Source organism: Salvelinus sp. IW2-2015, linkage group LG24 (genome assembly GCF_002910315.2).
Source record: "Salvelinus sp. IW2-2015 linkage group LG24, ASM291031v2, whole genome shotgun sequence".
Taxonomy (NCBI): domain Eukaryota; kingdom Metazoa; phylum Chordata; class Actinopteri; order Salmoniformes; family Salmonidae; genus Salvelinus; species Salvelinus sp. IW2-2015.
In genome coordinates, this window is record NC_036864.1 from 7,336,986 (window position 1) to 7,348,425 (window position 11,440).

The 11,440-nt window shown below is 45.9% G+C and overlaps 1 protein-coding gene across 1 annotated transcript in view; it reads right to left on the minus strand.

The window, feature by feature from the left end:
• The window catches only part of efcab6 (EF-hand calcium binding domain 6), a 37,694-nt gene extending 26,914 nt beyond the window's left edge, over positions 1 to 10,780 (minus strand). Inside the window, exons 1-4 of the mRNA XM_070434713.1 lie at positions 10,573 to 10,780; positions 10,200 to 10,420; positions 5,300 to 5,349; positions 4,883 to 5,219 (exon numbers count right to left, since the gene is read on the minus strand). Of these exons, the coding sequence (XP_070290814.1) occupies positions 4,883 to 5,219; positions 5,300 to 5,349; positions 10,200 to 10,420; positions 10,573 to 10,780 (816 nt within the window). The remainder of the gene's footprint in view (positions 1 to 4,882; positions 5,220 to 5,299; positions 5,350 to 10,199; positions 10,421 to 10,572) is intronic.
• Between the last annotated feature and the right edge of the window lie 660 nt (positions 10,781 to 11,440).

Here is an 11,440-nt window from a genome sequence, read left to right on the forward strand (position 1 = left end):
CTGCGGCTCCCTCCCTCCCTCCTCCCTCCCGTCCGCTCCCTCCCTCCTCCTCCCTCCCTCCCTGACCCTTCCCAGATTGCATTTTTTAAACGCTGAACAACAATCTATTAACGCAGACACTGGCACAATTTCTAAGAATTTTACTGGAGTTAGAAATCGTCGAATTGAAATAAATAAATTTGGCCCTAATCTATGGATTTCAACATACCTGGGAATACAGGGATTACGCAATCTGGTTCATATAACCCTTTTAAGAAAGGTAGAGGCATGGGTCAGAAAAACGCAGTCAATATCTGGTGTGGACCACCATTTGCCCTCATGCAGCGGGTCAAACATCTCCTTTACATTAGAGTTGATCAGGGCTGTTGATTGTGGCCTTTGGAGATGGTTTGTGGTCCGCACGTCCTCTTCAATGGTATTACAAAGTTGCTGGATATTCCCAGGAACTGGAGACAATGCTGTTTTACCACGTCAATCCAGAGCATGCGCCAAACATACTGCAATGGGTGACATGTCTGGTGAGCAAATGCAGGCCATGGGAAGAACTGGAACATTTTCAGCTTCCAGGAATGTGGTGTACAGATCCTTGGCGACATGGGACTGTGGGCATTATCATGCTGAAACATGAGGTGATGGCGGCAGATGAATGGCACAAACAATGGGTCCTCAGGATCTCATCACGGTATCTCTCTGTGCAGTTTAAATTCCCATCTATAAAATTGCAATTGTGTCAAGGTGTGTCCCATAGCTTTATGCTGCCCATGACCATAAACTCACCGCCACCATGGGGCATCTGTAAACACCAACGTTGAAGTCAGAACAGCTCGCTCCACACGGTGCCAGACAGCGTGGTCCTGCGGTTGTGAAGGCCGGTTAGACGTGCTTGTCAAAAGTTTCTAAAACGGCTTATGGTAGAGAAATGAACATCCATTTTCTGGTAACGCTTAGTGGAAATTCCTACAGTCAGATGCCGAATTGGCACGCTCACTCAAGCACTTGGTGTGCAGGTTTGTGTTGTGTGGACAAAGAGCTGCAATGTTTTAGGTGTGGCCTTGTTTATTGTCCCGCAGCAATCAAGTGCACCTTATGTAATGAGCATCCTGTTTAGAATAGGAACGGGCTTCAGGGGGTACTTTTATTTCATCTCATGAAACATGGGACCAACACTTTACAATGTTCCGTTTATATTTTGTGTTTAGTGTAGTATGGCCTCCTAGCGCGGTGGCTTGTGACAATTGCTTCTGGATACATAGGGACAGTTATTATATTGACATGACAAAAACACTAGGATCCCACTGTCACAGGTGAATCACTTCACCGCCCACATATGACATGTCGATTTGTGATGTTTGTCACTCCTTTTATATAGGAGCGGTATCTATCTTCTTCGCAGGCATTGTGGTTGAACAACCAAGGTGTGCATTTAGTGTCTTTTCTGTGTGTGTGTGTGTGTGTTGTGTGTGTGTGTGTGTGTGTGGTGTGTGGTGTGTTGGTGTGGTGTGTGTGTGTGTGTGTGTGTGTGGTGTGTTGTGTGTGTGGTGGTGTGGTGGTGTGTGTGTGTGTGGTGTGTGTGGTGTGGTGTGAGTGCGCGTGCGCGCGTCGTTGTGTTGTCATCCATGCGACCTTGTGTTTGAGGGCGTTGCTGTGTAATCAGTCAGGGTCATGACCGCCGTTCTGGTCTGATCCAGAGACAGCACCTGGTGAAAAAAAAGAAAGAAAGAAAAAAGGCAACAGACAGACAGACAGGACAGAACAGAGACAGACAGCACAGACGACGACAGGACAGACAGAGCAGACAGACAGACAGACAGACAGACAGACAGACAGACAGACAGAACAGACAGAACAGACAGACAGACAGACAGACAGACCGAAAGAAGACAAACAGACAGGAGACAGGACAGACAGACAGAGAGACAGACAGACAGAGAGAGAGAGAGCGAGGAGGAGAGAGGTCAACCTGCTGAATCCAAACGAACCATAGGTCATGTAACACAGATAGTCTTTTCACCGCTATGGCGCGTTACAGTGTCATGGGTGATGTGCGCCACCTGGGTGTAGCTGTCTGGTCTCTTGTGTGTAGAAGGAAGGCGTAGAGGTGCCTGGTCTCTGTGTGTAGAAGAGGGTGTGAGCAGCTGTCTGGTCTTTGTGTCTTGTAGAGGAGGCTGGGAGAGCTGCCTGATATCTTGGTGCTTGTAGGAGGAGGGTGGTAGAGCTGTCTGGGTCTTTGTGGCTGTAGAGGGGCCTGTTTAGAGATGCCTTGATTCCTCTGTGCTGTAGAGAGGCTGTAGAGGGTGTCTGGTTCTGGTACTGTAGAGGAGGCTGGTCGAGGTGTCTGGTCTGCTGTGCTGTAGAGGAGGCTGTAGATCTGTGGGGTCTCTGTGCTGTAGAGGTGTCTGGGTCCTCTGTGCTGTAGAGGAAGGGTGGTAGAATTGTCTGTAGCGTCTCTGTGCTGTAGAGGTGTATGGGTCTCGTACTGTAGTCACGCTGCTGTACTCCTCAGGAAGTCCATCGTAGTCCACCCGTACACTGTCTCTCTAGACACCGTACAGGAGACAGGACAAAAGTCAAGACTGTTTACTCAGTGTAAGGTCTTGGATCAACTGGTAGAGAATTGGAACAAGGAATGGTGGATGGTGATAAGAGAGGATGATATGATGCGATGTTCATCATAAGCATCATAAGAATGCTGAAAATTTAAATTTGATTTGTTTTTCCCTAAAACTTCTGAGCAATTCAGACTTTTTTCCCACAACAACGAACAGAGTGAAGAGTAATCCGTCTCCACATGGGCGTAGACGGTAAGAAGCAGGGTTCTGCCTGTGGTAGCGTTCAAGGTGGGTTGAGCTGTAATTCTGGGCTGGTGGGTCGTGGGAATATGGTGGTGTTGCAGAACGTATGGTCACACCTGGGAATCAGCACACGTCGTTTCTTTTTATCGCTGGCCCCAGCAGTGGAACAGTTATCTCTCTTAAGTAAGGCCAGCACAGCAACACACCATCACACCACACACACACAACACACAGCAGCACACACACACACACACACACACACACACACACACACACAGTAACACACCACACCATCACCACTGCATTTTACGCTGAACAACAATCTAAACGCAACATGCAACAATTTCTAAGATTTTACTGAGTTAGAAATCAGTCGAATTGAAATAAATAAATTTGGCCCTAATCTATGGATTTCACATACCTGGGAATACAGATACGCATCTGGTCATATACCTTTTTAAAAAAGGTAGAGGCATGGGTCAGAAAACCAGTCAATATCTGGTGTGACCACCATTTGCCTCATGCAGCGGGTCACATCTCCTTTACATAGAGTTGATCAGGCTGTTGATTGTGGCCTTTGGAATGTTGTCCCACTCCTCTTCAATGGCTATACAAAGTTGCTGGATATTCCCAGGAACTGGAACAAGCTGTTTTACACGTCAATCCAGAGCATCCCAAACATACTCAATGGGTGACATGTCTGGTGAGAATGCAGGCCATGGAAAAAGCGGGACATTTTCAGCTTCCAGGAATTGTGTACAGATCCTTGCGACATGGGACTGTGCATTATCATGCTGAAACATGAGGTGATGGCGGCAGATGAATGGCACAACAATGGGCCTCAGGATCTCATCACGGTATCTCTGTGCATTTAAATTGCCATCTATAAAATGCAATTGTGTTCATTGTCCATAGCTTATGCCTGCCCATACCATAACTCCACCGCCACCATGGGGCACTCTGTACACAACGTTGAGATCAGCAAACAGCTCGCCCACACGGTGCCAGACACGTGGTCTGCGGTTGTGAGGCCGGTTAGACGTGCTGTCAAAATTTCTAAAACGGCTTATGGTAGAGAAATGAACATCCCATTTTCTGGTAACAGCTCTAGTGGAAATTCCTACAGTCAGCATGCCAATTGCACGCTCACTCAACACTTGTTGCATTGTGTTGTGTGACAAGACTGCATGTTTTAGTGTGGCCTTTTATTGTCCCCAGCACAAGGTGCACCTATGTAATGAGCATCCTGTTTAATCAGGAACGCTTCAGGGGGTACTTTTATTTCATCTCATGAAACATGGGACCAACACTTTACATGTTCCGTTTATATTTGTGTTTAGTGTAGTATGCCTCCTACGCGTGCTGTACATTCTTCTGGATACATAGGGACATTATTATATTGACATGACAAAAACATCTAGATCCCAATTTCACAGGTGAATCACTTCACCGCCCACATAGACATGTCATTTGGTCATGTTTGTCACCTCCCTTTTATATAGAACGGTGTCTATCTTCTCCAGGCTTGTGTTGAAACAACAAGGTGTGCATTAGTGTCTTTCTGTGTGTGTGTGTGTGTGTGTGTGTGTGTGTGTGTGTGTGTGTGTGTGTGTGGTGTGTTGTGTGTGTGGTGGTGTGGTGGTGTGTGTGTGTGTGGTGTGTGTGGTGTGGTGTGAGTGCGCGTGCGCGCGTCGTTGTGTTGTCATCCATGCGACCTTGTGTTTGAGGGCGTTGCTGTGTAATCAGTCAGGGTCATGACCGCCGTTCTGGTCTGATCCAGAGACAGCACCTGGTGAAAAAAAAGAAAGAAAGAAAAAAGGCAACAGACAGACAGACAGGACAGAACAGAGACAGACAGCACAGACGACGACAGGACAGACAGACAGACAGACAGACAGACAGACAGACAGACAGACAGACAGACAGACAGACAGACAGACAGACAGACAGACAGACAGAGAGACAGACAGACAGAGAGAGAGAGAGAGAGAGAGAGAGGTCAACCTGCTGAACCAAACCAACCATAGGGTCATGTAACACAGATAGTCTTTTCACCTATGCGCGTTACAGTGTAATGGTGATGTGCCCACCTGGTGTAGCTGTCTGGTCTCTGTGCTGTAGAGGAGGCTGTAGAGGTGCCTGGTCTCTGTGCTGTAGAAGAGGGTGTAGAGCTGTCTGGTCTTTGTGCTGTAGAGGAGGCTGTAGAGCTGCCTGATCTCTGTGCTGTAGAGGAGGGTGTAGAGCTGTCTGGTCTTTGTGCTGTAGAGGAGGCTGTAGAGCTGCCTGATCTCTGTGCTGTAGAGGAGGCTGTAGAGGTGTCTGGTCTCTGTACTGTAGAGGAGGCTGTAGAGGTGTCTGGTCTCTGTGCTGTAGAGGAGGCTGTAGATCTGTGGGGTCTCTGTGCTGTAGAGGTGTCTGGTCTCTGTGCTGTAGAGGAGGGTGTAGATCTGTAGCGTCTCTGTGCTGTAGAGGTGTCTGGTCTCTGTACTGTAGTCACGCTGCTGTACCTCCTCAGGAAGTCCATGTAGTCCACCGTTACACTGTCTCTCTTAGACACCTACAGGAGACCAACAAAGTCAGACTGTTTACTCAGTGTATCTGGATCACTGGTAGAGATTGGACAAGGATGGTGATGGTGATAAGGAGGATGATAATGATCATGTTCATCATAAGCATCATAAGAATGCTGAAATTTAAATTGATTTTTTCCCTAAAACTTCTGAGCAATTCCAGACTTTTTCCCACAACAACCAGAGTGAAGAGTAATCCCGTCTCCATGGCGTCAGACGGTAAGAGCAGGGTTCTGCCTGTGTAGCGTCAGGTGGGTTGAGCTGTAATTCTGGGGCTGGGTGGTCGGGGAATAGGTGGTGTTCAGAACGGGTCACACCTGGGGAATCAGCCCACTGCTTTTATCCTGGCCCCAGCAGTGGAACGTATTCTTAGAAGTAAAGCACAACAGCAACACAAACACAACACACCACCACACAACACACACACAACACACACGACACACACAAAACACACACACACACACAACACAACACACAGAACCGAACATCATAAACACACCAGCACAACACAGACACACACTCACAACATCAACACACAAAACCAACAGAATGGATAAGGGAGATATGCACGCAGCACACACACTCAGACACACACCTATTCTGGTGCTCATAATAAAAAGTTAGTCTCTGCACCTGACCCTACATCCATACCACGGGGTGTATCCAGTGCTTCTGTTCCTTACTAATAGGAGGCTCTATGGAGCATTGATCCTATATTATAGGACTGTCACACCTGTGTAATGTATACACTAGCTTATACAGGCAGTGACACCGAGACGGGAACGCCTCGCTAGGAACGCAACAGGCGTAACTGCACGTCGCACCTGACAAGTGCTCGATTTATTAACTCATGGGAATGGGTGGTAAGACTGTGTTGTACAGCTCCGTGGCCAGAATTTTTGCAGAATGAACAACAGATATTAATTTTCACAAGTCTGTGCCCTCAGTCTCGTATGATGGCATTTGCATATACTCCAGAATGGTTATACAAGAAAGTGCTCAGATGATTGCAATTATTGCAAAGTCCCTCTTTGCCATGCAAATGAACTGAATCCCGCAAGAAACATTTCTCTACTAGCAGTGGTCAGTACCCTCGCAACAAAAAGGACAGCTGACATTCATGTCAAGTGATTCTCTCGTTACAAGAGAGGTGTGAGTGTTGATCGTAGGATCAAGGCTCCGGAGATCACTCTGTTGCATGCTGATTGGAGTTTCGAAAGTAACAGACCTGTGAAAAGATTCAAAAGGAGGGTGGTGCTGGGAATTCATGGTTGCTTGTCATAACTGTCAAATCACTGGTTAACTGGCGAGGAAACATCTGTGCCATTTCATTCATATGCCTTTGAGACAAAAAGGCGCTCACAGCTCGACAAGGATGTTTATAGGCTTGCCAACGTACATGTGGCCCTAAATACCAGGTTATTCCCGAGATACATCACGAACTATCAAAGGAGAGCGGTTCAATTATTGTTGTGAAGAAGGCTTCAGGAGAGCAAGCGACAAGTTCCCAACAGGCGAAGGCGTCTCATCAGGAAGCGTCTCCTAAAGTTGATTCAGACTCCAGAAACAGTTTGGTGACGAACAATGCCTTTTCCAGCATGATGGAGCACCTTGCCATAAGCAAAGTGATAACTAAGTGGCTCGGGGAAAAAACATTGATATTTTGGGTCCATGCCAAGGAAACTCCCAGACCTATATCCATTGAGACGTGTGTCAATCCTCAAGAGTGTGGTGGACAAACAAAACCCCAAAATTTGACAAACTCCAAGCATTGATATGCAAGAAATGGGCTGCCATCAGTCAGATGTGGCCCAAAGTTAATTGACAGCATGCAAGGGCGGATTGCAGAGGTCTTGAAAAAGAAAGGGTCACACTAGCAGAATTATTGCCTCTGCAATCAACTTCATAGATTGTGCAATAAAGTATTGACACTTATGAAATGCCTTGTAGATTAGAAGCTCGTATTTAATAGGGTAATCATCTGACAAAAATATCTAAAGACACTGAAGCAGCAGACTTTGTGAAAATTAACTTTTGGCCACGACTGGTAGGTAATAGTGTTCTAGTGTGAAGGTCGACCCGAGTCGCATTATGTATGTGAAATGTGCAGTGGAGTAGAGGTAGGCAGTATAGGAGTAGTGGGTGGCACCGTTCACCCTTCAGAATGCACAGGGACTCACTCTGTTTCTTTCTCCTCTCTCTCTCTCTTTCTGTGCTGTCTGGTAGCTGTCTAGTCCATACGCGCGCGCTCTATCTCCGCTCACTCCTCTCTGTCTCTTGTTTTCTTTCTGTCAGTCTGTCTTATTTCGCTTCCCTCCCTTTCTCCTCTCTCTAACCGCTCGAGGACTATCCCTGAATTATTGGAGTAAGTGTTCTTTAACACGTAAGGCAACACAGGCCTGCTAAATAATTGATCACGATTTAAAAAATCTATAAAAAAATGCACCGAGCTCTCAATCGCTTTCTTCTGAAAGTGTTTGAGAAACAGATGAGACAAAAAGAAAAGAAAGAGAAGCGAGGGAGACAGAGAAAAAATCGCTGCTGGTGCATCTGCTCCCTCCTAAGCACAAAGCGACTATCCCATCATCAAAATCTGTCACCAGCGAGAACAGCTGCTCTGTCCTGCGATATGGTCCTTTAAAGTAAACTTGTCAACAACTCCTCGAAAAACACATATTTTTAATGAAATAGGAACAGAAAGAAGACTAGAGGGAGTGAGGAGGAGGGAGGGAGGAGGAGTGGGAGGGAGGGGAGGGAGGGAGGGAGGAGAGGGAGGGAAGGGAGGGAGGAGGGAGGGAGGTAAGTAGGGGAGGTGAACGGAGTCAGCGGAGAAGTGGTAACAGAAAGAGGGAGGGAGAAATAAACCCAACAACAAAAAAGTCTAGATATGTCATTGGGTGCGAAATCACACTGTGGGAAAGACAGGCAGTCAAACTGTCAGGCGTGAGCGCTGAGACGGAACAAAGAGGAACAGTGGAGACAATTACATTGGCGCTGTGGAGTGACGAGAGGCATCGCACAGCAACACACCACGGATGGGGGGAGAAGGGATACACCGTATACATGATAAACAACTGTGCTGTAGGTGTATATCACTACCCATAACACCACTCTGGTACTGATCAATGATAAACAGGTGTGAATGAAGAACAAACAGTGGGAGGTATATGAACACAGAATGTAAACGCGCGAACAGCTACACTACGTAACTAAATATTGATCAATGTCCCCACTGCTTTCATAAACAGTGCAAGGGAATGATCAATTTGATCAATGAGTAATGTGGCTAATGCCATTACTACTATCAGTGATGCATCAAGAGAGTCACATTTCCCTAAGTGGTCCTCATGTACTGGACAAAATTATAAACGCAACATGCAAAAATGTCATTGATTTTACTGAGTTACAGTTCTTATGAGGAAATCAGTCAATTTAAATGAATTAATTATGGATTTCACATGACTGGGAATACAGATATACATCTGTTTGTCATAGACACCTTAAAAAAAAATGGGCCTCACAATTCGTCAGGGTATTTTTGTGTATTCAAATTGGCATCGATAAAATGGAATTGTGTTCTTTGACCATAGCATATGCCTGCTCATACCATAGTCCCACCACCACCATGAGGCACTTTGTTGACAACGTTGACATTAGCAAACCGCTCGCTAACACAATGCCATACATGTCTGTGGTTATGAGGCCGGTTGGACATACTGCCAAATTCTCTAAAATGACTTATGGTAGAGAAATGAACTTTTAATTATCTGGCAACAGCTCAGGTGGACATTCCTGCAGTCAGCATGCCAATTGCACGCTCACTCAAAGCTTGAGACATCTGTGGCATTGTGTTGTGTGACAAAACTGCACATTTTAGAGTGGCCTTTTATTGTCCCCGGCACAAGGTTCACCTGTGTAATGATCATGCGGTTTAATCAGCTTCCTGATATGCCAAACCTGTCAGGTGGATGGATTATTTTGACAAAGGAGAAATACTCATTAACAGGGATTTAAACAAATGTCGTGCACAACATTTGAGAGAAATAAGGTTTTTGTGTGTATTGAAAATGTATGGGATCTTTTATTTCAACTCATGAAACAGGGGAAACACTTTACATGTTGCATTTATATTTTTGTTCAGTGTAGTTCTGAAAACAGAAAAGGGCAGTGACACCCAAACCAAACATCTGTGCACAGCACTTGTCCTAAAAAGTTATAAAGAAACTGAGAACTCCAAGACTATGTAGTAAGGCTTAGTGGGAAAAGTTTAAATCATTTCAGATACGGAAACGTGTCCCCTCTCCATGAGCCATAAAACCCTTTTTTAACAGTATGTGATATCACCTGTCGTTACCAAGACTAACCTCAAGTCTTGTACTGCCATCTAGTGACCAATATAGTCAATGACCATGCAGTGGTGGCGATGTMGAGAATCAGCATTACTTTGTCAGACTATGCAAGAGCAGAACGTAGGACACCTGTTGGGTGTACTACAAAGCAGGTTCAATGAGTTAGCCTGCTAACTTGGATAAACAACCAGAAATAATGATGGATTTTCTGGTTCTTTAAAAAAGCTAAACTTAGATATGTGCTTTTTGGTTGTTGAGTCAATTAGACCATGTCAATTTCAAGCATATCTTTTTTTTTAAGTACAAGTTATTTCAGAATATTTAGGCAAGTTAGCTGGCTAACTCATTGAACCTGCTTTGTAGTATASCCCACAGGTCCCAGATCTGTTTGTGCTGTCTTGCCAACTGCTATTATCATTGGAGTTGGCAAGACAGCACAAACAGATCCCAAACCAGTCTATAAGAGACCCACACCTGCCCTCTCTCACCTTGGCCAGCATGGCGTTGAGCTGGGTCTGCGTGAGGGGGAAGAGGAAGGCCTCCACCACCTGTCTGAACTCCCCCTGGGTCACTGAGCCGCTCCSCTCAGGGTCCAGGGCCTTGAACGCTGCCCTCACATCCTCCAGCCTCTCCMYCAGCCTCCGGGGGAGCAGGSSCTTGATCTCCCCCAGGGACAGATGCTCATCTGGGGCTGACTGTACCGATGAGACTGGAGGACATGGAAGTGATTAGGAGTCTGTGTGGGGGACACTGTTAATTGTGTTTGGTTTAGATGTGTTCCAGGGTTTTGCCCTTACGGTACATTATCATGTTAAGTTATGAGTAAGCTATGAGTTGAGAATTATATATGAATGAACTCACCTGAGTCTGACTGCAGTGCTGTCTTTCTGGGTTCCCCTGCTCCCTGTCCTTCCACAGGTGTGTATGGAGGTGTGTGTGTATATGAGTGTGAAGGGCCAGGTGTGTGTGTGATGCTGATGCGCTGGGCGGTCCAGGGGCGCGGGGCGATGACCAGTCCTCGGGACATGAGGGTCAGGTCCCCCAGGCCCACAGGGGGGGTCCGTCTCATACCTTCTGGCTCCGGTGGAGCTGTGGGGACAGGGGAGAGAGAAGGGTGGTGCATACAGTACTCACTGGAGAGTTTTTGATGTGTGTGTGTGTGTGTGTGTGTGTGTGTGTGTGTGGTGGGTGTGTGGGTGGTGTGTGTGTGTGTGTGTGTGTGTGTGTGTGTGTGTGTGTGTGTGTGTGTGAAAGGTGAAACCCAGGTGACATAATTCAAGAGAGCAGGGTGTTCTGTCCCTGTGTCACATGAGGATTGTTTACAATGTCTTACTCTTCCCAACGCAAACACATCCTAAATCAACTCAAGGCTACTGTTGAACTGTGTGTTTAGATATCAGACACACATCATGTGGAGAACTTGTCTCAGTCAATCAAAGCAACAGCAACAGGAAACATTTTACATCAGGGATGAGAGCAGAATTTAAACATAAAAGGCAATTATTATTTTACTTCAAATGAACCTTTTCATAATTAGCATAAACTTTGAAGTCGCCCCAAGGTTAATCACAACATTTACATATTTGCCTCCTGCTTAGATTATTAAAAGGGCAGTTGTTTATTAAAATGTTTGTGTTGTTTTATGCAAATTATGTCACAAATGAATTTATGAATTAGTACTTGAATGGAAAGTACCGTTTGTAATTTAGAAATATCAAAATGAGTTCCT